Source organism: Parasteatoda tepidariorum, chromosome 4 (genome assembly GCF_982258835.1).
Source record: "Parasteatoda tepidariorum strain Cologne lab strain chromosome 4, Ptep-v5.0, whole genome shotgun sequence".
NCBI classification, from domain to species: Eukaryota; Metazoa; Arthropoda; class Arachnida; order Araneae; family Theridiidae; genus Parasteatoda; species Parasteatoda tepidariorum.
In genome coordinates, this window is record NC_141758.1 from 7,405,949 (window position 1) to 7,433,780 (window position 27,832).

At 27.5% G+C, this 27,832-nt stretch overlaps 1 protein-coding gene across 5 annotated transcripts in view; it reads right to left on the reverse strand.

Annotated features, from left to right (window-relative positions):
• snz (sorting nexin snazarus) overlaps positions 1 to 27,832 on the reverse strand; it is a 52,182-nt gene that overhangs the window by 4,648 nt on the left and 19,702 nt on the right. For 3 of the 5 annotated variants that reach the window (XM_087160576.1, XM_087160574.1, XM_087160575.1), the window contains exons 6-20: positions 25,988 to 26,174; positions 24,773 to 24,846; positions 24,596 to 24,672; positions 23,132 to 23,346; positions 20,021 to 20,060; positions 19,654 to 19,773; positions 17,696 to 17,843; positions 16,521 to 16,711; positions 13,893 to 14,024; positions 13,195 to 13,344; positions 8,986 to 9,093; positions 6,400 to 6,536; positions 5,194 to 5,214; positions 2,804 to 2,878; positions 1,539 to 1,679 (exon numbers count right to left, since the gene is read on the reverse strand). In XM_087160576.1, the coding sequence (XP_087016702.1) occupies positions 1,539 to 1,679; positions 2,804 to 2,878; positions 5,194 to 5,214; positions 6,400 to 6,536; positions 8,986 to 9,093; positions 13,195 to 13,344; positions 13,893 to 14,024; positions 16,521 to 16,711; positions 17,696 to 17,843; positions 19,654 to 19,773; positions 20,021 to 20,060; positions 23,132 to 23,346; positions 24,596 to 24,672; positions 24,773 to 24,846; positions 25,988 to 26,174 (1,816 nt within the window). The remainder of the gene's footprint in view (positions 1 to 1,538; positions 1,680 to 2,803; positions 2,879 to 5,193; positions 5,215 to 6,399; positions 6,537 to 8,985; positions 9,094 to 13,194; positions 13,345 to 13,892; positions 14,025 to 16,520; positions 16,712 to 17,695; positions 17,844 to 19,653; positions 19,774 to 20,020; positions 20,061 to 23,131; positions 23,347 to 24,595; positions 24,673 to 24,772; positions 24,847 to 25,987; positions 26,175 to 27,832) is intronic. The other 2 variants (XM_087160577.1, XM_071181942.2) reach the window with 1 other exon arrangement.

Genomic DNA, 27,832 nt, shown 5'->3' on the forward strand with positions numbered 1-27,832 from the left:
GCTCAAAAAATCAATGTATAGTTTGAAAAAAAAAAAATTTCTATTATAAAAATTCTTACAATATGCTAAGAAAAAAAAAACAATCTTAGAATTGTCAGATACAGTAATCAATTATTGAGACTTTAGTTAAATGATTCTAACATCTAGTTAGATTATTTTTTTAAACAATTTACATATTACTAAAAGAATATCATGATATCCCCATTTAGTCTCCAAAATCTAGTTTCAACTTTTAAAAAAAAAATTTAAAAAGATTTTTTTAATGATAAATTGCATTTTTCTTCAGTACCAAGACAGTCCTGGGTGGGCCCAGGCCATCTCTAGAAGTCTTTACCAATGTTCTCTCTATTTAGTGATTGAGCTCAAATATTTTGGTTTCAGAATATCCGTGTCTTTATCAATGTAATCGATCAAGCTGAAGTGAGGTTTACCTCTTTGTTTAGTTCCTATAGACTTGATTAGAAATAGTTTTTAGCAGTTTTGATCTTCCAGGCATTCTAACCAGTCCATTTTATCCTTTGGATTTTTGAGTGTTTCACAACATCAGGCTCTTTAAAGATTTTATATAATTTCAAATTTGTTTCGTGGAAAATTGCATTATATATAGATAAAGAATGGTCTGGAATAAATTATGATCAAATCTTGTTAAAATACCTGGAGAAATAAAAACAAAAATTTCAATTCTATATCTGAACTTAAACAGGAATCTCTTGTTTGGACTCTTTTTTTTTCTCTTTTTATTTGATTTTTACATCAATTAATCATTAGGTACTTAATTTCTTAGTGTAATACCAATTTACCTTCAAAAGTGAAAGTATGTAGTATAATATTTTTTGGACTAAAAAATCGTTTTTTCAAATAATTTTCAAACTTTTCCATTTGAATTATGTTTTTTTTTCTGTCTATTTTGACAAATTTATTACTGATAATAGCAACATTTTTCATGAACATGTTTATAAAATAATTTTAATTTCAGAAATATACAAATTATCCTATCATGTTATTTAGGAGAAGAGGCTAAAGAAAAATTAAAAAAACTGGTAGACAAACACATTTGTAAATGAAGTATATGTGGTACAAACTGATCAACTGAATTCATAAATTTGACATGAAATTAAAGCCTGTAAAATTTACGATTACCTCATAAAACAGTTGCCACGACTTTTAAATTTTTTCCACCATTGGCAACCCCGTATTTCAACTATTCAAATAATAAGCGTAAAAAAATATTTTCTTTAAGAAATTAATGAGTAGTTAAAATTAAACATAGCTTTCAATTTATTTTTCCATAAATAAGGTATCACTGGATCTTTTATTGTAAAATATTTTATTGTGAAGAGAAATTTCTTTATTTATTTATTATGTAAATAAAATATAAAGATACATTAGATAGGATACCTATTTATTTGTAATAAAACTAAATGTATCAAAAAAAAATTACACAAATGGATACATATTTTAAGATACAATTTTATGATTAAACAATTGTTAAATGTGTAACAGAATTTAATTAACTAAGAAAAAAAAAGTTTATTCACCTATTTATTGTTGAACCATATGTAATTTGCACAAATGTAATTAATGATTTTCTCAACCAATTAAAAACTCCTTTCAATTCGAATATTTCACCAATCAAGACATACAGGGGTTCTGCAATGGAATCTTTTTTGTCATCCTTGCTGTAAAAGAAATAGAACAAAATTTATTTTAAACAAAGAATTATGTATTTGCGTATTACAATATGTACAAAAAAGTTTAAAAATATTGAGAAAATGAGAAAATCTGATACAGATACAACTGAATGATTATTAATGGTAGCTGATATCGATTGAATTGATACTGAAGTAAAATGATATTAAATGAAGAAAAATAAATTTGCTATTGAGATAAAACAGTTTTGTTAGATAAAAAAGATAGATAGATAGAAATCTTACACAGCACCAAACTCTTTAGATTTTGAAATCAAAAGTTTGCGAAGATTTACTTAAAATGATTTATGACATATTAAATAGATTACCCTTCCAAAGAATTAAATAAATTTCAGTTGCCAAGCATCACAGAGATTATGTTCTTTTATAATTTATTTTATCTAATTCAAAATTAAACTTTATATAACAAAATAACTTTTTCCCTGTATTTTTATTTGGCATCATTGGATATATCTAAACTCAACGGTTCGTAAGGGATGTTAACTCTCAGGTAATTTCTAGAGTCCAAACATTTATTTTACAATTCTTGCTGGTTTCCTTAATATAACTGTTTTAAGTTAAGAAATAGTTGCACCTGATTACTTATTATTAAAATGACACATTACCAAAATGCCATATCATATTGTGAGGAGCTGCAGTGTGGTGATTTTATTAGGGCAAACAAGCTGGTCATCTAAATAATTCCAAGAATGTAATAAATTTTTAACGACATATTATCTTATTTAAAGTAAATTTTCCTCTTGCTTTTAATTTTTCCAAATTTCATCCGATATTTGACATACATATATCTATGGTCCATGAAACAGACAGAATAAAACTAGCATTTAAAATTGTATTTATGGTACCAGTTTTATAGAAGAGCCAAGCTGTTGGTAATCAATCCAGAGATAATTGATAATTCAGTGTAAAAGGCTAATTATAATGAATTATGAAGTTTATAAATAGTTAATTCCTAAAATGAAAGGAATTGATGGTAACAAAAATATCTAATTAAATATTGCAGAATAAGCAAAAGAGATATAGAAAAATTTTAAAACATGAAATCGCATAACATTCATATAATGTTCACATAATCACAAACATAAAGAAATTACCTATCAGAATCATCCAGAAATAGTAACTCTTCATCAACTGGATCATCAAACTGGTTCAGAGTGTTTTGAAGAGTCCTGAAAAACATATATAGGTTTTAAAATAAAATTATTTCGGGAACTCAAATGCATAGCTCAATAATTTTTATTCGTAAATTCATACAGTCGAACTCGTTTATAACGAGCTCGGATTTAACGAGAACTCGGATTTACCGAGGGAAACGAGAATATTTGGTTGGATCAATGTTGAGTCTATGGAACAGAAGTAGCTTTTAACGAGCAAGACCCGGTTTTAGAGAGCAATATTTTTCTGTCTTGCAGTCTTTTTTCTCATCTTTCTGGTCTTTCTGTCTCATCTTTTTTTCAAAATGATAAGAAATGAGCGAGAAATAAAAAAAAACCGCGAACTGAAACTTAATTGCCCTTATTGCTCTAATCTAAAGCTTTATCGGTTGACGAAAAAGTAAAAAATTTACGGGAGTTGGATGACGGTGTTAAAAATGTCGAAATCTGCAAAAGGTATGGATTGTCTTCATCTACTGTTTCCACACTGCTAAAAAACAAAGGCAAGTTAATGGATGCATACGACCAAAATAAAACAGACTGTAAACGACTGAAGAAGTGTTCGAAAGAGGATTTAGACGAAGCGTTATTGAAATGGATGAAGGTGCAATGTAGTGCTGATTTACCTGTGAGTGGACCTATTCTAAAAGTGCAAGCAGAAAAATTTTCTGAACAATTTGGATATTCTGAGTTCGTTGGGGGGTTGAGGGGAGGGGTTAGTTGTCATTAAATTAAGAAAAGTATTTAATTAATGTAAGTAAGTATTTATTAAATTTTAAGCAAACTTGATCATTTGACCTCCCAAGTTCCCCCTCCCTCTTCTGGTTGCACCCCTGCCTCAAGGACCCGTTTATTACGAGCACTCGGATTTAACGAGTACATGTTACGGTCCCTTTGTGCTCGTTATAAACGAGTTCGACTGTATTATTAAATAATTTTAGAAATATTGCTCAAGATACATTCCAAAAGACCCTAAAATTTCAATTATGTATTAACATGATTTTTTTAAATTTTCAAAGGCATTATAAAATATGTGAAAAGAAGTTTCTCATTTTAAATAAATCATGTCATTACTATAAAGCTGAAAAAGTAATTTTATTATTGAAAGAATAACCTAAATCTTATAAAGGTTTTTTCCCTATTACACTTCAACCATGGCCAAGCCCCGTTTTTCATGCTCTATCTTTTAACGGTAGGAATGATTCTGACCCGAGTGAGATGATATCATGGACAACAACTGAGCCGGTCTCTCTAACACTTAGTGAACTTTTATTACATAGTATAAGATAAGCCTATTAAATTATTTATTTAGTTTTAGAGATACTTAGAAAATTAATAATATTTTGGAAATATTTAACTAAAAATGAATAGACACAATGCAAACAAGGAGAGATTAATGTTAAGCTACTTCTTCTTATACTCATTATCATATATTTGTGCACTCTTAGTTGAAAATGAGTACTATATGTTTTACATTTTTAATCTATGAGTAATTTAAAAAGAAACAGTAATGAATACAAAAGACCAGCAACTAGAATTAGGGGAAAGAAAAAAAGAAAAACCAACAATTACAATCAAGGGAAAGAAGAAAAAAACAATTAGGGTCAATGGTAATCAAAACTCACAACTAAGATGATGGGAAAGAAAAAAAAGTCAATTAAGGTCTGGGGAAAGAAAAATCCACTGTGTCACAACTAGAATGAAAGGTAGGAAAAATCATCTATGATCGGAGGTCGGAAAATCCCAAAAAAAGAACTAATTCGAACTAAAAATAGAAAATAGAAAAAACCTGCATCCAAGAAAAGAAAAACACACAACCAAGATCATGGGGATAAAAACACTTGCAACTAGGATCAGGAAAAATAAAAATCTACAACTAGGATCAGAGAAGGGAAAAACCCAAAAGGAGAAAACAAGTGGAATTAGAATAAAAAAAATCCCATAACTAAATCTGTTTGAAGCAAAAAACATGCAACTAGAAACAGGAAAAGAAACACCATGAACGAAAAACAACGGGAGGGGGGAGGAATAACAACCATAAGGAAGAAAACCCAAAATTAGGATCAGGGAAAATAAAAATCCACAACTAGGATCTGTAAAAATTAAAATTCCACAAGTAGGATCAGAGAATGGAATCTAGAAAAATAAAAATCCACACATAGGATCAGGTAAAGGAAAAACGCACTATCAGGAGAGGGAAAAACCCACAACTAAGATCAGGAGAAATAAAAACTATAAAACAAAGATCAAAGGAAGGAAAAATCCATTAAATGGTTACAGAAAAAAAGATGGAACAAAATTCTTATTTCACATTAAGAAAAGAGTCTTACCCAACAACAGTCTGGGGAATGCTGCAAAACAAAGTGGGCATTTAATCAGAACAACCACAATGATAAAATAGTTTTGATAGATAATAATTTTTGTTCATAAAATAATAAATTACAATTTGCAGAAAAAAAAGTTTTCATTTTTTAAAATATATCTTTTACACAGATGTTAACAACTTAATAAATTTCAAAATAGGAAGGAAAAAAAAGGTTTTATACATTTCACAGTAATGATAAAATTTCATAATATATAAAAATAATAAGTCAGTTTTATACAACAATCTTGGTCACAAGATTTCTTTGAGAGGCATAAAAAAAACGGTCTTCATTTAAAGGGGGGGGGAATGTTATGTATAATATTATGTATATAAAATATTATGTGTATAAAGGAGAGATTGGAAGTTTCTGCAAAAATAATTAAAACAATACTAAAGTAACTATATCATTTATTTATTTTTTATTATTATTTATTTATTATTATTATTTATTTATTATTATGATTTATTTATTTATTATTACTGATTTATTATTATTATTTACTTATTTTGTAAATATTGACCCAAAAAAATAAAGAACAATGTTCTAGAAAAATCTACAAAACTGGCAAAAACAATGATTTTAAAATTTTTGTTGGAAGTTTTTTTGACAGAAATAAATCAGTTTTTCTTCTATTCTAACAAAATATGATTTTGTTATATCCTTGATACCAACATTTGGATGGATACTTGCTAGGGAGAATAAAATTACTGTAAAGGTATTATTCTTCCAGTGTTTTCCACACCTTTCTTAGATAAATCTGTTATCTTTATGATTAATAATATAAAGAGGGAACTGCAAGTTAACTTTAACTGTTTGAGTATGCATTGCAAAATAAATATTATGAGGATAATGATAATAAATATCTCGCTTTACAATTCTTTCACACAGTTTTTCCCACCTTTTTTTTACTTACGATTCTCTCATTTTATTATAATTTAAAATTTTTCTTATAAACAGAATTGAATTCAAATCACAATAAATATTCATACAAAAAAAAAATAACTCGAAGAAATTATAGTATTTGATCCCTCAATTTTTAAGTTGTGGAAATAAAAACCGTTCACTTCAACTTTTAAATATAAAACCTTCACAAACTTTTTTAACCTTGAAAAAGTTATGTTGTATATTTTATTGACAACAGGTTTATTTAAAAAATAATAAATGAGCAACCCTTTAAAAAACTGTAGAAGATTGAGCTTGAATGGTCTCTTTGGAGGAACGGGTGGGTGCTTCATATACTCTGGACTGGGACTTAAAAAATCATACAGGGCCTCACTTTTATTTAGACCATCATCTTTTGTCACTGCCTAAAAAAGCCCAAAAGAAACATACATGAAAAATAAGCAACAATATAAACATAGCTGTAAATGCTTATAAATTTTTTAAGAAATATAAAAACAATTCATGTTTAGTAGAATCCTCAATCAAATGACACTTTAGTTCAGTGGTCAGAAAAACTACATTATTCTTGTAGTTAACTACAATTATTATATTACAAATGTAGTTAACTACAACTTCTTTCGAGATGTAGTCACTGCTTCACTATTTTTTGAAGACAAATTTTGTTGGAGAACTTTTTTAATTATTACACCCTTGCTCAAAATGGTTTGGAAAAAAATTGGCTTATTTAAACATGAAGAAAAAAAAACATTCAATTCATGTTTACATGAGCCAGTTTGTTAAACCATTTCTTACGAGGCAGTTCTTTTAATCTTTTATGCTTTTCTTGACAGTAAATGTTTAATTTCAGAAATGCTAAGAAATTATGAAATATTTTCAGCTTAATGCTCTTTTATTTCCACAAAAAAATAGTGTGGTCAAGATAATAAATTAGATATTATTTTTAATAACTATTTTAAATATTAGCAATGCATAATTTTAAATACATAATTCTTATTAAAGCTCAGTCACATTGCGTTCAAAAGCAGACCAGCAAAGATTGGTAACAAACTGATTAAAAAAATTTGATGTGTATGAACTTTGTTTCTTACTACACGCTAAAAGTAGTACCCAGGAATTGCTACACAAACTATTGGTTTTTGCATCACACTGTTCACAACACTAATTTCATTAAAACAAGTAGCACACTACAAAACAAACAATGAAAAGATGTAGTGACTACAGTAGTTTCACTACATCAGTTTCATGAAAATACTCTTTTTTCTTCAAGAAAATACTCCTTTTTTCTTCAGAACATGATAAATTTTTATTTATATAGTTGGCTTATATATAAAATTATTAAATTGATAATGATTGGAAAAAAATTTCTTAGAAAGAAAATTAAAACAGCTGTAATATATTTACAATAAAATAACAATGTCTTAACATTACAAATAATTTAATTAAAACTAGTGAACACCATGCGGTGCTTTCAAGTACACCTTCTTCAATTTAAATTACCTGTAAAGCAAACTAGTTATTTCATACGAGTTTTTAATTTTATATTATCACTTATAAACAATAAAACTTATAATTTTATATTACGTTATTTATAAGTTTTTCATTTTATATTAATTTTACATAATGATAAATTTTTTAAAAGCTCAGAAAGTTTTTGTCTCAAATATTTCATTATAAATAAATGTGAATTATTAAAGGCTTTTATAAGTCTTTATAACTAATTATTATCTTAAACCCAGATAAAAAAAATTATCACAAAATCAGGAGATTATTTTTCATCTTACATTTATAAAAATTAACCTAAAATATTACTGAGAGTAGAAACTAAAAACTAATTTTTATTCCTAAACCTACTCAATCACTTACTTGTGTCAAGTTCTTAAAAAAATTTGCTTGCCAATCTGCAGATATAAAAGTTAAAAAAAAATGATGATTTTCTTTCAAAAATACCAAATAGTGTTATTTTTCTTTAATTAACTGGAATTTTGAAAAATAAAGAATTTAAAAGACAAGAATAATTTAAAAAATTAATTCCAAATTTCTGACAACTCTAAATGTTTATTTATAGACTTTATATAGACTTGTTCCACTTTTTTAATTTCAATTAATTAATACTAATTAAGTAATATGAATTAATTAATATTGATTAACTCATACTAATTAATTAATATTCCTTTAATTTAAAAGTTAATAAAAATTTGAATTAAAATACATTTTTAAGAACATTTTCAGTGTATAATTTTCATCAACCTGATATTTGTTCCTTTTATTCAGGGCTCCCGCACAATTTCAGAAAATAAATCCCTCGCTTTTCCAGGTATATCAAGAAAATTTCAGTGAAAATCCAGACTATTTTTTATCTATACTATGCAATTTTTCATCAGAAATAATTTTTTTTTATTCGTAGTGTCAAATATTAGATTTTGTGAGCAAAACGCTATCATTGAATGAGCATGAAAACACGCAAGTTTGACCAAAATGTAAAATTTTTACAACACATAATTGTAATAGATGTCAGAATTATTTAACTCGAATATCAATAACTGTTACTGGCAATTCTAAGGCTAGTTATTTTCCAGGTATGATGAAGGAATTTTCCAGAATTTTTATAACAAATTGCAACTTTCCCTGATTTCTAGAGTCAATATAAAATTCCCTGACAATTCCAGGTTTTCTCTGACCCGTGGGTACCCTGTTTATTGTATACATGTTAAGTAAATTCTAATAGTCTGTGTCTGACTGTATTAGGATGGATCGCAGACAGATTTGAATTTATAAAGATATGCTGCAGAATGATTATGTAAATTCTGCTCCCATAATCATTAATTAACAGAAAATAAAGAAATGTTTATTTACCGAAAGAAATGTTTGCAGGCATTTTTTTGCTCTCTCCAAGTAGTTCCTATCTAAACTCTTGAACCGAGGTTTAGTTGGTAAATCTATTTTTTTCAGCCACATAGCAGCCTGCAAATAAGAAAATAAAAAAAGTTTTAATATCTTTAAAGATAGGATATATCCATTCGACAAACTGACATTAAAAAATACATTAACAAAGAAACTATGCATCTCTAGATTCTACCATAGAATTTTTTTTAATCAATCCATTTATAAATAACACACATGTATCTATACATTTATATTAGGATGCAAAATTAAACTTTACAAAACTAAATTATATCACACAATAATGTCCTGGCATCCCCAAAAAAATATGCATTATCAGGCATTTTGATAATGATATAAAAGGACCTATTCAAACTATAAAGTTAAACCTTTTTTTTTTTCTCAAATTTTAGTCAAAAATTTTTTTTTATTTGAAGACTTTAAAGGTTTTTACATTCAGTTCTAATAAAATTATCTTATAAAAGAATTTCTTTTACAAGGATGCTATTTAAATGGCGTTTCATTGGATGCAATTATGCAAGATATGAATGCAATTTAGTAGGGCCCCTACTGCTGAAATTATGGAATAAAACATGAAACATTAAAATATCAAATTCAAAGCCACGATGGCTCAAGGGATAGAGCGTTCGCCTTCCAATTAGGCGAACAGGGTTAGAATCCCAGCAATGGCTGGTCGATACGAATTCCGCATCCGACTTGCACCGATCACAGTGCTGACGCGAAATATCCTCAGTGGTAGATAGATCATGGGTTGGAGACCCCTTGCCGCCAGCCTAATCGTCGGAGGTTCTTGTGGTCTTCCTCTCCAGGCAACGCAAATGCAGGTTAGTTCCAGTCCTCCACCAAGGCAAATTTCTCCCAATACTTTATCCAAGAGTTCCCTTGTCTTCTGTATTGCATTCAAAATTACAAGGCGTTAAACATTGGTAGTCACAAAACCCTAAATTCAGTCGGCTGTTCAACGATGGTTATAAAACCATGTAAAATAAAATATCAAATTCAAAACAAAAATAATTAATTAAAAAAAAGCAGAAACAATACTGCCAAGCAATTTAAAAATCAACTTAGACAACAAAAAATTCAAAATCAAAATTTTTATATATTTAGCATCTTTGTATGGTAAGCTATATATTGTAATAAAAAAATTTCAAAAATAACTTTTATTTAATCAGTATTTCGAAATTCTATTTTAGCGTTCATACCATTAGCAGTAGAAGAAAATAGTTGTCAAGCCACTTTTCTTGGAATCAATCATGAAGCACTTTCATTGTTTTTTGAATTGCATGTCAGAATGCTAGATTAACGTATATATATTAAAAATAAAAGAAAATCATTCATTATTAAGTAATATAAATCTGATGTATTTTTTCCTATTCTATAAAAACAACATTATTTTTAAATAGTCCTTGTATTTAGTACTTAAGACTAAAATAAAAATGTTACAAATATTTGTTGTTACAAATTAAAGAGCCTGACATCATGAAAAGTATAAAAATTTAAAGAATGAACTTCACTGTTCATATCGCAAGAACGGATATAAAAAAATCCAGTAGAAAAAGTAATTGAGCTAAAAGCCTTCACTAATCAATAAAGAGCAACGGTGGATTAATTCTGAGGGACTTCAGAGTGATTGGGATAAAAGACTAAACAGTCCAGATCAAAGAATAAGTTGTCATGGTGGTATCTTTAATGAAAGGCCCACCTTTAACTGGTGTGCCAAATATGATGATGACGTTGTCACAAATTTTAAAGTTTGTAATAGTGAGGTAACATACCTTTTCTATAAACAGGGCTGCCAATATTCTACGCTTTTTGTAAAAGTTCACTCTAGTGGCATTTAAGTTTATGATTTAATGTATTATTTTTTACTCATTTAAACTTATTTTCCACACCACTACATATGAATGATTTAAAAGTTTATATGAAATGCCACTTTTCTCCAACTCTCTTGTGGTGAAGCTTTTAAAATGTTGTCAAAATTACCATTAATTCTGAATGTTCTTAAAAAAAGTTAAAAAAATTTTTAAAAAAAATGCGTAGTAGTTGGCAGGCCTCTATAAAAGTCAGTAAAATCTAAATTAAGGACATTGAAATAGTGATCACTTATAATCATATAATATTAACGAGAAAATATGCTATTTATTAACTCTCCAAACAATATGACTTTGATCAAGAATTTTCTTTGAATAACATAGGAACTAAACATAGGAACTACTTTGAATAACTAAAATTTTTTAACAGAAAAAAATTCTAATTTCTGAAAACTAACTTTTAAAAGGTTTTAACACGACTGATAATTTCTATATACACTATTAGTATATATTATAGGGCACCATTAGTTATTTATACTATATATGGGCCATTCTCACAAAAACAGTCATTTTCATGTTCCCAGTATATTTTATGTTTGTTTTACAGCTTACGAAGAAAAGAAATTCAGGGAAAGTGTCCTTCAGAATGCAAGCTAACAAAAGAATAAAAATAAAATTATAAATTTTTATTTTTATTTATTTTAGGTAATTAAAATATACCAATATGTCATTCCCTCACTTGTCCCCACTGCTAATTTAAAAAAAGAAAAAAATTGTTTCTGAAATAAAATTTTTTTTTTTACAAATTCGTGTTTTTTATTTCAGAATACTGAAATATAGAATTCAGGAAATCAATTTTAAATTTATTTTCTGATAAAAATATTAACACAGCACCATTTTAAACTTTGTCCCCAGTGTTTCGCGTCATTCCCTCACAACAGTGTTCTTATCACCTGCAATCTTCTTAGAATAAAAATATTTTAATAAAAACTTCAGAAGTTAACAACTGGCATCATAGAACAAAATTGCAGTATGTTTCCATCTACAACTTAAAGAAGCTTTGCTGTGGAATAAATTTGAATGAATCAAACCAGGTAAAATTTTTTACATTCGTCATTCCCTCATGTCATTTTTTAGAGTAAAATAAAATACAACTTCATCGAGAAAGTGGATAATTATATGTTGCTTTCTTGTATGAATATAATTGTATGCGATTGACTTCAGAAATTAATTAGGCCTAACTGTTATTTTTAAATTTTATTGAATTCGTCATTCCCTCACTAGTGTATAAAGTGAGGGAATGACGCTGAAGTGAGGGAATGATTCAGGATGAGTATATTATCGAATTTTTTTTTGCTCAATCGTGCCAGCCAATTTTATTTCCCAAACCTGTAAAAACTATTAAATATATAAGACTAAATTATAATAAATATTAGATATACTTAGTATGTTATAATTTTCAAACTTTAGGTAGATGTAACTTAGATAAAAACATGTATTAAAATAAAATACTATTAGTGTCATTCCCTCACTTTTTAAATAGTGAAAATAATTAATTTACTTATTAATTAATTTGAAAAATAAATTAAAATATTAATAAATTAATTTATTAAATTAATTAATTTATTTATTTAATTAATTTATTTGCTAAATTAATTAATTATTAATTATTATAAATTAATTAATTATAAATTAATTATTTAAAAAATTAATTAATTTAAATATTAAGTATAATTTATAGGATATATACTTTCTTTATAATGCCATTACATATTTCTATTAATATAAAAAGTTTCAGAGCTTTTTATTCACTTTACTTTTTTGGGATTTTATGAACTGAAAAATGACAGTTTTCGTGAGAATGACCCATATATATACTACTGACTATAGGGCAAAATTAGGAAATTTTGCTACTGGTCAGTTACAGTATTTTTAACAGAGGCAACTTTTTAAAACATGCGGCCACTTTCTCAAAAATTTTAATTGATAAGAAAAAACTTATAAATATTAATATAAATCATTTCTTTTGAAGTATTTCTCCATATGATTTTCACTCACATGACAAGAATCATTTCTAAAATGAAGAAAAGTTTTTATCACCTAGTCCTATTAGGCATGGGCCTAGGGCCCACAATTTCTGAGGGGTCTCAAAAATTTGTAAAAAGGCTCTCGATATTACTATTTCTTTTAAATACTGAAACAGTTTTTCTCAAAAAACGCATTTTTTGTTATTTCAAATTTCCTTCATATCATAAGATAATCATTATTTCCAAAACTCTTATTTTAGCATTTTAGAGTTAATTTTGCTTGAATACACAACAATTTTAAAATATATTTTACTTCTACTCACTGGAACTAGTTTCTGGTGCAAACTATGGAAAGACTGCAGGCTCCTAGAAACGACCCATCCAGACATTTTGTTAGGAACAAACTCAGCGTCGCTTGCTAAGTGGACTCTTATCACAAAATAAGGAACAATTTTTTCATTCTCTTTTTTCTCCTGAAATACAATATTAAAAAATTTCTTTTTTACTCAAATACAATTGGAAATAATTTCTTTTTTCAGTTTGCAATAAAATTCAAATTGTTATCATAGTATCAAACTACAGTTAAACCTCAAAACATGAAAAATTATGAATTCCCCATGTACAGTAAAACCTCTCGGGAGCGACCACTCCCTGTTCCACAGTAAAATAGTCGTTAATGAAGGTTGGTCATTCTTTGGGGTTACCTATATTGACTTCAGAATGTTATTAAAAGTACATGATTTTTCGCAAATGATTTTAATTTTAGTCAGTGTAATTTTATTGTTGCGGAAATGCCACTTGTGTTGGCGTCATGAAAACCGGAATGAATAAAATTTAGCGTCAATAAAAAATTATCCTTATGGATATAATTATGTGTAAGAACAAATTTACCAATTGTCGGAATAACAAACTTTCATTAATATGCAGTAATATTGCTTTATATCGAGATTTCAATATACCTGGAAATTAGAAGATCTTATAATGATGATGTAGAGTATAGAAATAGAATATTTAAAATTACCATTGCTTCCATTATTGATGCTTGCCAGACACCTAAAAATTCGATCCAAAGCTCTGTTTTCTCAATGTGGTTCTCTAACATGTTTTGCTCCAGAACTAGATCAGCAATTTCTTTTTCCATCATCAATATGACCTAACAACAGAAGAAATGGCCTTAAATGCAATTCGAATAGCCTTCTTATTTTAATGAAGTTATGGGCAAGTAACATGCACGACTTAACAGGTCAAACTAATGGCTGCCACTGACCTAACCAACAATAACATATGTCTCTTAAAAAATTGCCGGAGAGTCACTACTTGTATTTTTCTTCAAAAATTTGCATTTTATAATTAGTTTCTTTCATAGATATGCAATTAGTATATTTTATTCATTCTGAAAATTGATTTAATTTTTGTGTCTAAAACAGCTAATGCATGTTGAAATGAACTTTAGATAACCATTTTGGAATGAATGCATGCTAACTATACATTGAGAAATGCTGCAAAAAAAATAGCTTACATCATTAATATTAGCAGTTTTTTTTTTTTTAAATCTAATAAAATTTTTCAAAATTTTTGAAAAAATGGCCACACCTTCTAAAACATGGCTACTGTTAAAATTGTCACATTTAACCATGGCCAATACCATATTTTCTTAATTTTGCCCTATAGCAATTCTACTTTAGACACTGGATAATTTGATCAGAAAATTTTTATATTCCTGATTAAATTTAAAAATAAAATCTAATGACTAATACAGTTTTCTCAAAAATATTACAATAAAATTCTACATTGTGTTTACTACACACAGTAATTTTTCATCAGAGAAAAAAATATTTAATGGTGATCTAATTCTAGTTTTTGATAAAGAAACAAAATATATAACTGAACTTATAAATGATGAAACGATTTCACTGCAAGTAATGAAATCAATAAATAATAGTATGAGACATTGGAATAATTCAACTTCAATTTCAATGACTTTGCAAGATTTGCAGTAAGATTTTTAAAAATTTTGGGGAAAAAATCAGTTTCTTTTCACTTTTCCCTAACTTTTTATGCTTAAATTCCCCGTCAACCTCTGATGTTCTTTGACCCTTTGAAACCCTGTTTAACTGATTTTTTGTTAATGAAAATGATTCTACAAAATTTGAAAAAAAAATAGCATACAAAACTCATGCAAGAATATAAAACTTAAAAGAGATGCTTTTTTAATCAATTTCAGGTTTGTGTTTTGAATGCATGATTTCAGTTCATATTCTTTACATCAGTAATTTATCTCAAATATGGAGACCATGCTGAGATATGCATTTAAATATAGTGTCCAGTAAACTTAAGCAATTAAAATAATTAGATTTCGCAGTTAGACCGAAGATCCAAAAATCTTAATAGTTGCTCATTTTAAGTTTATTATGAAAAAGAAAGTATGTCATGGTAAGAGAAAATATTAAAATGACTTGTACTTGTAATATCAAAGCAGTTTTACAGCTGGAGTTAGAAATTAAAGATAGCGGCACTCTGTTTCTCCTTGATTGATAACAATATTATACAATACAACATTATTATATATACATTATGGGCCTTTTTTTAATTCATAAAGAAATTTGTTATATTGCGTTTTAGTTATATAATAAAAAGATAATGTACAGTGAGCAAAAAAAATGAGCACATTGAATAACTTTTGATCTAATGATCAGATTTTCCCATTCTAGGACTGAATTTTAATATTTCAGAGGTCTGACCTTTAATATACTTATTAACTAGAGCAGATGATATTTTAAGTTTAATAAAAATCTAACACAAAAACATAATTTCTCAACATGTACATATCTTTCTTTTTTTAACAGATTTGGGTTTTATATGCTCAAAAATGGGAGTTACCAAAATTTGAAAAATACAGTTCCATCAGTTTAACCAAGAGAGTGGTCAAAGGTTTGAATCCTTTAATGTTAATTCCAATTTTTATGAATTTCACCCTGTTTAAATGTTTCCCAAATTTCAAATAAACAAATTTTTGAAAATTCAGTTTCTCGAGAAACATTTAGCTGATTTAGTTTATAGTTTGTCCTTTAAGATTACATTCTTTCAAATGATGTAAAAAGTTATATACCTTAAAATTCAAAAAAATTTTAACTATAATTAAATAAAATAATAAATAATTGCTAAAATTTATTTGTTGCATGGAACTAAATTTTGGTATACAAATTTTATAATTACGTGAGAAAATATTTCAATTTGCTTAAAAAGTTCTCAAGATATGACAAAAAGTAAAATTAACACTAAGGGAACCAAACTATAGACTGCTCTCCTGGCTTAACTATTGGTACCCAATTCTCCATATTGCAGTTATCCCCCCTCCAAAAATTTTGAGATCACAAATTAAAATCCATAAAAAAATTAGTGTTTATTTAGAGGGAGTATCTTTTTGCATCTGATTTTGAAACAAAAAATGTCGTCTGAAGTAAGTAAGTACCATAGATAAGGTTAGGGCCTTGAACCATAAAGATTGAGCCTCAATACTTTAAAATCTGATCATAGAATTCGATGTTATTCCAGGTGTTCTTTTTTTGTGCACTGTACACCCACAAAAAGTTTGAAATAAATAAAATCACTTCAACATATGCATAGTACAATAATAATAAAAAAGCACCTTTTTTTCACATTTTGTATTATTGCGCAATGCATCTAAGGCTTGTTTTTTGTAGCCTATCTTCTCAGTTAAAACTTTGAGTTGAGAACGAGCATAACTAGAGTGATCAAAAACAGAGACATCTGACGTGTCAGGGGGCATTTTGTCGATTTCCGGATCTTCATCAGGAATTTGGAGCTCTGATACTTCTTCTAAACAAAGAAATAGGTTCCAATGGGCATTTTAGTGTGATGCAAAAGTAGTAAAAATATTAATTGTACCAAAAATATGCAGTAAACCTCAAAAACTTGGACCTCTAAAATCAGAAGATCTCTGAAATCGAGACAATTTTTGCATCTTACACTTAGAAAAAAAAATTGCGAAATAAAATTTAAATTAAAGAAAATTTGCATGCTGTAATGAAATGGCTGCTATGAAAAAAATTCATTTTAACCATAAAGAAGTAGATAGCAATAGCTGCTGAAAAAGTGATTGAAAAAAATAAGGATTTATAATAAAAATGCCACAAGAGCATGTGAAAATATCATTAACTTAAATGTGTGATTCAAAATACTCATATTGTAAGAATATACTTTTAAACAAATAGTGAAATTATGGAAACTACATGGAAATGCATCGTGATAAACGTAAACATAAACATACAGCAAATTGATTTACAACTACATAATCACAAATCAAGAGTTTAAAAAAAATAACTCAATAGATGATTTGAAATTTGCATGTCGTAATATTACATTGAAATATCGAGGTTTTAAAAATCCCGCAGAATGACTGCCCGAAAAACAAAAAAAAACAAAAAAAAAACACACAAATTTATATATAATCGATATCTTCTAACTTAACTTATCTAGAACTTAATAATTTTGGTATTCTTGACTTTGGCATCTTTATGAGCTTATGAAATCCCCACTTTTAAAACCTTTCAGCAGTCCATATTTTTTAGGTTATAATTTTCACATGATTCACATTAATGACTATCAATTGCAATAAGCACATCACAAATAGAAATTTGATTTCAATCGTCATGATATAGGAGGTTAAAAAAAATAATTAAGCTAGGAAAATATAATGCTAACTGTGAATGCTTAAAATAATTAAGACTAAAAATATAGCTTCAAAAGAAAAACTGAAATAAATAAAGTGATTACTTTTATGCATCAATAATAATTACTCACCTGGTTGTTCTTGCATAAAATCAATTCCTTGCTTTTCAACTTCAGCAAGCATCTTATGATAAACATCACTAACAATGAACGAGGCATAGTAGTGCTCTTCTAAGAATCTATATATTTCTTCCTGAGCTTGAAAAAATGCCTCTGGACCCTTAAATAAAAACACAAAAATAACAGAACCTTAAAAAAATAAACAGCATGCAGAGGTGCCAACTTTCTAAACTAGCTATCAGTAATCAGAAGTACAATAACACGCATAAAGCTAACAAAGATTCAAATGAGTGTAATTTTAAAGTATTTTTACTTTATAGGTATGCCTAATATTTATAACAATATGAATAAATTTATTATTAATTAGAAAAAAGTAACACTTAACTGTTTTTTTCTTCTTTTTTTTACATTTTGAATTTTTACTGCAAACAACAAAATTTCATAATTATTGGTAACTAAGGGAAAAAAATTTATTTTAAACAGATTGTTATGAAAATTGTAATCAGCTATACTTTTTATTATTACTCAATCATAGCACTGTAGTCTTAACCATTAAATCGTAATAATTAAGAATAAATCGTAATAGTTGGCGCACCATTCAGGAAAAAAATCAGGACTCTGCATATAAAAGAAAGTAGAAGCTTATGTATTCTTCTGCATTGCTTCCAAAATCTCTTCCATCAGGATTTTTCTTCAAAGTCAGAAACAAATGGAAGTCATTGGGTGCAAGATCAGGACTACAAGGTGGATGGTTAAGGCACTCCCAATCAACAGTTGCAAAATAATTTTGTGATAATTTTCTAGAGATAAACATTGTCACCCAATAACAGAATGCTAGATGTGAGAATACCAGGTGCTTTTTCCAAATAGTCTGCAACAGGGTGAAACAGCACTGTGTAGCAATGATGGTTCCAGCCTCCAAAAAGTCAAGCAACAAAACTCCGGAACCAGACTGAAAAGTTTGTCTCTGCTTTGCGCGGGCACTGAGACATCCAATAGTACATGGATGTTTTTCAGGTTCAACCGCTGTCTCGTTTATCCTGTTGCTGTTCCTGAGGAAACTGAATGAGAAACTTATTTTCGGACTCCACCCTGTACATGCTATATAACTGCTTAGAATGTAAACAATCAAAATAAGTTTTATGTTTATATTTTAATTTATAGTTTTTTTTTAATTTCTGAATAAATTGAAAAAGCATAATTATTGTCATATCAGTTTCACTTCAGCTCAGTAAATGCTATCTACAGTCATAAAACAAGAAAGATTTCTAAAATAACAAATAAAAAAATTTATTTCCATAGAAATTGATGAGTGGATTTATACCATATCTCTTTCTATTTCATTTTGAATGGCGGCAAGATAATAAAAGGTATAGCAATCAAAATACTTGTTAGAACTCAAAGCGAAAATTAAAAATTATAGTTATACAAAACAAATTTTACAATGTTTTCATTCACTTTGAAGATCAGTTTAATACCTTTATCTTGAATGAAGATGCGCAGTATTCTTTGTGGTTCAGAGTTGGAGGTAATAAGAACTATATTTTTGATTTTGAAATTCAATTGCTAACCAAAAATAAAAATTGGAACTACAATGAGAAATAAATAAGTTAAAATTAATCAGTTGAAAGAGTTAAAAATAGACATATAACGGGAAATCAGAGAGATTTTAATTAAATTAAATATAAATGTAATAAATTAAAAATTGAAGACCAAAAATAGAACTGATAATTTAAAATCAAATTTATAAATTAAAAATAGAACATCTTTTCAGTAAAAAAATATTACATGAAAAAAATATGGCTGAATATTATTATAATATGACATAAAACCAATGTATAGAAAACCAATGTTAATATATGGCCAATATTCATCTAAAAATCATATTTGACTTACATAAATGAACACTATTGAAAGAACATTGATAAAAATTAATTCATAATTTAAAAATAAACACTTCAAATGCTTACTTTATTAGCCATCATAAATTCCTCGATTCCTTTGAGTGTACTTTTATTCAAACGAACACTACTTGATTGATGGTGGACATAGATTTGTACTATTTCATTTCCTAATTTATGCCAAGAATCCTAAAAGCAATACAGCAAATACAAAAAATCATGCACAGCGAAACAAAAGTAACGATGAAACATAAACCATTGATATTTAGGATAAACAAATAGACATATATAATGCTTTTAACACCAGTAGATAACAAATAACAGATCAAATAATGATTGTTCAAAAAATTATATTAAAAAACATAAAAATTACACTACACAAAAAAGCAACAAATTAGAAACAATAGTTAATAAAACGTTATAAATTATATATTACCTTATCAGAATGCTTCATTTCATCAACAGCTTCCCAGAAACTAAATTATTAATAAGATATTTTTAATTATTAAAAGAAAATGCAAACATATAGGTAACATAAAAAAAATAACTATTAAATTTTTAGACTTTAGAATACAAATCATTGACTAAAGAAATGCTGTATAAATTGCAATACACATGAAGAGCATGGGCAACTTGTACTTTTTTACAATAGGTCCTTAAAATATAATACCAATTTTTGAGCTTAAACTACAAAACTTAGGTTTATGTTTAACTAAAAATGCCAAAATCATTCTACAAAAATGAATTAAAAAAGTATAAACATAAGAGATTGATAATAAATATTTAAGCTAGGCAAACGCATAAACCAAACTGAAATCTAATGAATCAACACAACATTCATTTTGGTACAGAAAACATTAAAGATTATTTAATTACCAGATGAAACAGAAAAGTTAAAAGGAAATTATCAGAAGTTTTGTCAGATTATCAAACTATTTTTGATGTTTTTCATATCTGCTTCCTCATTTGTGATCTGAGAGATTTAGATAACAATTTTTTTTCTTTTTTGCGCAAATACTGATTTACAACTCCTAATGAATGTATATTTTATTCTAAATTTTTGTCAAGAAATTTAAAAATATATATTAAGGGTGGAGATTGAAAATATTTATTTATTTTTGGCCTTTCAAATAGTTAGCTTTTTTACAAAGGCATCTAATTGAAAAGTTAGCCCTAGGCGTCTACTGATCTCTGCAAGCCACAGAAAATATGCAGAAACATATTACACAATAAAGTTCTAAAATCAGGGCACTTGGACATCCAATATAAAAAATATCCCATTTTTAGGACATTAACCGAGCTCGGAGTACTTTGAAATACAATGCAGTTATGCAAACAATGCAGTTATTGCAGATAAATTGTGGGGCAATTAATACCTCTTCTTCTTAAGTTAGACTCAAAGAAAAAAAAAATTTTTTGGAAGAGTAAAAGCAGCTTACTATATATGTATATTTTTTACATAACACCATCTTGGAAGCAAAACATGTCATGTGATGTTATAGCGAACTTCAGAAAATCAGCTGCAGAATGTATAGAAATGTCAGGATATAAAAATTGCTTTTACTTTTACAAATTATTTTACAGTAAAAATTTTATAAAATGAACTGATGACCTATACAACCAGGCAACCATTAAATGTTTAGAAAAATGTTTTTTAGCTTGCTATTCAAGTAACAGGGATGAGATTAGCCAAAAGGCAAAAAAGCTGAATTTGCACGTTAGTAAATTTTACGCAAGCGCAACCCTTTAATAATAAATTCCAGACAGTTTAAGGTTATAAATAATGTGTTGACATACAATTGTGTACTAATCTATTATTATATAAATGATTACATTGATACTTAACATTTAGTGAAAATAAAAATTACCAACTGAAAAAATAAAGCTGGAAATTATATTTTTCCTCAGTTCACATAAGAGATAATTGTTACTTGAAAAACTACCTGGTTTAGCAAATTAAAACTACTGAGAATATACATTAATATTTCATTTCTTTTAATAAATACTGTTATGTGATTTGTAGCAAATACATCAGTAATATTACTTTTTAAATTATATTGGAAAAAAAAAACTTCAACAATGGACCGAATCATTATGTTCATATTATAGTCTAATCTAACTAGAGCTCTTTGAAACATATCAATAACAGTGAAGTAGAAATATATAGTAACTCCTTAACATACTAAAATTGCTATTTTAGTTTGAAAAATTACATGACAATCAGCAACTGTTTAGATAATTGTTTTTTATTTGATAAGAATTTTGTATTTTATAGCATAAATAACAGCAATTATAAATAAAATTTTGATGATGAGTTAATTAACTATTTTTCCAAAAAAAATAATAATTAAATCCCTTTTTAAGTGATTGCTTTGGTTTGCTATATCTTTCATGTTTGATATATTTAGTCGTTAGTCCATCTTCAAACATCTTGTGACAAATCCTATTTTTTCTTCCTTGCAAGCACAGAATGTAAGTTTTCAATATATTCCCTTCCAGTTTCTCTGATGTTGTAACACTTACATATACTAATAATTGTCGTTAGAAAAACAGTCACCCTTATAGTAACTAATTAAAAAATAAATTTACTTCTTACAAGAATCACGATAGTTGATCTTAAAATTGCGTGAATATGAATAACAATTATGGATTTTGAAATCACATGAATATGAAACTAGATATACGATTTTGAAAATGTGAAAATACAAACTGGGATATAGAATTTTCTAAATGTGTAAATACAAATCACGATTGATAATTTTTAGATCGCGTAAATACGAATCATGATGTGTAATTTTTAGATTGCATAAATAAGAATCATGATGCATAATTTTTAGAATGCAAATCCAAATGCCTTATTTTAAAATCACGTATAAATACGAAAATCAATGTTTGATATTATAAGCCGCATGAGCAAATCAAGACATTAAATTTTAAACTTGCGTGAATACGAATCGCTACATAGGTTTTTAAAATGGTGTAAATACGAATCACAATACCGGATTTTTAAATCTCGTAAATAAGAATCGCAAGGTACAATATTCAAATCGCGTGAATCAGAATCGCAACATGCAAATATGAAAAGGAATGCTTGATATTAAAATCGTGTGAATAAGAATCGAGATATTAGCAGATTCCAGGCTTGGGACCTCTAAAAGGCTTGTCAGAAGCAGTTTCGTTTGAACTACAAAAATCGGATCTATCTGGAGGGCGGGTAAAAAATTCGGAAAATCTTATCTGCTGCGAGTAAAAGGGGAGAAAATAGGTAAAATAAGTAAAAATGAGAAAGGATTGGTAGCTATGTAGTTTGAATTTTCCGTTTCTCTTTGAAAATCGGTGAATTTTCTGAAAAAGCGGAATACTTATGAAAAAAAAGTGAAATTTTTAGAAAAATCTGAATATTTGATAAAAAAGCTGAAATTCAAGTGATAAAAGTGAAGAAAGCGGAAATCAGCTAAAAAGCGGAAAAATCTCATCCCTGAAGTAAGCTTCTTCATTACCAATAGAGATAAACAATGGAAACATATAAACAAAAAAGAGGAAATACCCCAACAATGAATGAGATTCCTCTTTCTGAAGAAATCTAGAGAAATGTCTCCGACAGAAACTTGACTGCATAATCACTGACATGGACAACACTTTTTGACCAGGCATGTAAACACTTTTATTAGAACTTCCATTCCCAGATTTATTAATTGAAATATATTCAGCACCACCTATGCCTTTCAGTCTTTTTTCACACTGAGCTTTGGCAAACTGCAACTATATTTATAAAAAATAATAAAAGTAATTATAATAATATAAAATAAAAGTTTTAAAAGCTGCATTTTTCAATTGAACTAAAAATAGAAAATAGTTTCATTTTTGTTAAATCTTAAACAAAAAGGCTAGGCTAAACTTTGTAGTGGATTAAAAAAAAATTCGGACAGCGTTTTATAAAAAAATATATATAAATTCAAGACACATTTCGGTACAGTATACATATATTAGACCACTTTTATAAAAGGTGAACTACTAAATAAAAATTGCATAATTTTCTCTAAAAAATTACCGTAAAAGTATAACTACATTTACTACATTTAATTTCAGCGTTACTTTGTTGTTTAGAGCAAAAAGCTTCAACAGATTTAAATATAATTTTATAATTGGGGCAGTAAATAACATATAACAGTTTGAGATCAATTTATAGAAAACTTTTATAAAGCTGCTATGCTATTAAAATAACTAGTATAAAATAAACAATGTTTCTACGTATCAATATTTAATTAAAATTTGTAAAAGAGTTCAAGACTTCCAAACGCTGAATACTTTGTACCACTGCATACTACAGTAGAGAACCGATCATCCGGAACGATCGGGACTATCGCTATTCCGGATAACTCATTTTTCCGGTTTTCTGAATCGCTACAAAAAGCCGTTTTTTGAGTGTTAAACCAAACTAAAAAAAAAAAATATTTGGAAATAATCTTAAAAATAAGAAAAAACGATGAGGTAATACACTAATGATTATTTCTGAAATGATGGTAAGGTAAACATCTTTCAAAAAAGAAAGAAAAATCCTAAAATCTTATGAGGAAAAAAAAATTTTTTTTTTTAAATTGCGGGAAAATGTATCGAATTTCGTTCCGGTTTTTTGGTTTTCCGGTTTTCTGATTTCCGGATAACGGGTTCTGTACTGTACTAAGGCTACTATGAGGATGATAACCAAATTTAGACATAACAACTCAATTTTGATAAAACTCTTGGTTACCTTGTTTTTCCACTAACTTTGAAATAAGCAAAGCAATGACAGCAAAATTAAAAGAATAGAATAAAAATTTAATTTTTTTCAGCTGGAGTGGAGAAAAAAAAACTTTTCTTCAAAATTATGTTGATGGCAATTAAGCAGCTTTTTGCATAAAAGACAATTTAATTAACATCAAAAGATTAAACACATAAAATCTGAGCAGAGTGATAATGTGTACAAGAATAATTAAATCCTACTAAAACATACAATTCAATAAATAAATACTTGATTTAGATAACGAGATAAATCCCTCGCTTGCAGAAGGTCTCCCTTATTCGTTTTCTGCGGTTTGAATTCCTTGTCTGAAAAACAAAATTATTGACTTATGAAATAAAAGTCTTATTTTCAGTTAGGTTGCAGAAAGTAATAATAAAAAATAATTATATTTTTATCCATTATTACCTGCATCAATGCCTTTTGATCTTTTTAGATTACTCATAGTTGTGGCTTGCATTATTTCCGTAGCAATGTAATATCTAAAATTAGTCAAATTACAAGTTAGGAATTAAGGTTCAATAACAGGCTCATGTTCAAAACGTTAGAACTACATCATACCTGCCAACTCTTCCGGATTTTCCGGAAGATTTTGTTTTCATATTTAAAGTGGTAGTAAATATATACTATTTTTTCTTTTAAAAACTTAATTTTTAAATGATTTTGATCACCACTATTCTTACAAAAATTAAGCACATATATTAATATGCGTTACTATCATGGTTGTCAACTTAAGTTTGCTCATATACAACGTATTTGTTTGCTTAAAATTGAAGTTTTAATTCCATTTTAATACCACTGGGAAAAATAATAATGGAAGGGATTAAAAGTTGGCAGGTATGCTAAATTCATTCTAGTCGGGGGGAAATAAATGTACAGACTTAAAAAAAGGACAACTTAATAATTTTTAGTCCTGGGATAGATCATTTGTATATTTTCTTTAAATCTTGAAAAATCATTACCCCTTTTACAAAGTTTTAATTTTTGAAACATTGGTTAAATTGTAAATGTATTTTATTTCACAATAAATTTTGCAATTTTTGAAAATTTAGAAGGTTTTAAACTTTAAATTTTAGTAAAAATAACAGCTTTAAAAAGTTAAAACATAAATTATTTATTCTTCATGTATATCTTAAAAAAGAGGATCTATGCTGTTTTCAATTGGGACCCACTTTCAGTAAATAAAGACCCAGAAGTTTGAAAGTCTTCAGAATCGGTAGTTTCCAAAATCTAGCAGATTTTATTTGAAGTTAAGAAATCGGGTACAAAAACAAACTTTCCTGTATATGAATATACTTTCTCTTCAATCGATTTAAATTTTTACTATCAAAATATGGGAGGTTAGCTACCATTCAGAAAATATTGTTCTTATCGGTTAGTAAGATGAGAAGTTGAAAGTTTGGACCATTTAATTTTAAGTTTATTTTTATGTTTCTTGGCATAAAAAGAAATCAGATGAATAGTGTTTGAGAAATTAAAATAATTTTAAAATACAACTTTTTTGATATTTTATCACTCAGAAACTATTGAAACTTAATATTTGGTCCTTTAAAATTACAGTTTAAAATGAGATATTTATGAACCTTACAATTAAATTGTATCATTGATTTAGTGATGTAATACCTCATTCTTCGTAAGTCTTCAATATCGAATGATTCTTGAATCATCTTGATAAAGTCTTCATACGTTTCTGCATAGGCATAAAGTTTCCGATGCTTCTCTGCTTGCAACTGCTGCTGCTTCAAGTATGAAATCAGCTTCATATTTATAAAGTCGGGATCACATAATTTGTCAATGATTGGATAAAACACTGAAGAAGAAAAACATAATAATTATCAGTGAAATTAATGATAAAAAAACATGTACTAATAATTTTGTGTAAAAAAAAATTTAATTTACTTAGAATTTATGAAAAGACTAGAGAATTATAACTGATTTGAAGACTAGATTATAAAGACTTGATTATAAAGACTAGAGAATGATAACTGAGAGACTAGAGAATTATAACTGATCAGGATTGGAGAAAAGTTTATTGAAATATAAAAAAAGGCAACATGAATGCAATTTGGGACTTCATCAGGGGACATTGTGCATGCATTCATGAGGGAGCTTTTATGTGAATAACTGATTAATTTTGTTTAGAATTACAATTATTCACAGAAAAGATCCCACATGAATACATGCACAATGTCCCCTGATGAAGTCCCGAATTGCATTCATGTTGCCTTTTTTCTTCTTCAATTTAGTTATATTTCTTACATTATAGGCTATAATTCTTAATCTAACATTATAATCTCATATTAGTTATAATTCTTCATATTAATTATATTGAAGATAAATTTTGGGCTTTAGCGCTTTCTCACATTTAAATTTTGTTTTGTTTTTTTCCTGTGATTACTTATAACTAATATTTTTTCTGTTTTTATCAATGAATGGGATTAGATAAAACTTTGATATAGTCATTACAAATATTGCAGAACTTCACCAAACTTTAAGTTACTCTGTTTATCCTTCAACTCCATTTCAATTTTCATTCTAAGAAATATTGTTTTTATTAATCATCAACAATTTTAGTCTCAATAACTAATCTGAATAATTGGAATTCTTCTTTATAATCCTTAACACATAAAATAATTAATAAAATGGCAAAATTTAATTATCAGTGCCTGTGCCAAAACATCTGACAAGTTTAACTTTAGCCAGGAAGTAACACCCAAAAAACTTTTTAAAAAATCGCAGAAAGAAGTAAATACGAACGATAAAATTTGCAACCACCTCTGGACCAATCAGTGAGTAATAATATTTAATAAATATGTGTGCGTGTGTGTATATCAAGGGAGAGGGGAACTAGTGTGCACAAGAAGCTGGACGCATCTTGAATTACTTTTTTATTTATAGGTCAGATTTCCTATGTGATATATTGTAGATCGACAACACTGATGTACACTTCCCTATGCTGATGCATAACTACACAGTGAGTACTTGCAAAGAAATTTGTAAAAGAATATTTTTTAAATGAAAAAGTAACTTACAATTTTTCTCTTTACTTTTTTATTACATACTTTATCTTAAGAATTTCAACTAAAGGTGAGAATATGCTATAATTTACACTGCTTTTTTTACCGATAATTTTGTTATAAATTTTTACTCCGTATAGTTTCAATTAACCAGTATAAGACATAAACAAACACATGTCTTTGTGAGGTTAGTGTAGATACATGGTGGTGGGGCTAGATTGGACATGTTCACACCCAATCAACTTCTAATGAAAGCAATATGAATTGGTTACAAATGTAACACATTTGATGTAATTTATTTTCTAAATTAGAATAAATTTGTGTAGCATGGTATACTTTTACTGATCATGAAATTAATCTCACACAAAAATATAAGACAAAACCTTTCTTTAATGATCCACTTTTTAAAGGTTTAAAAAAATTAAGCAAGAAGTTTTATTAAGTTAATTAT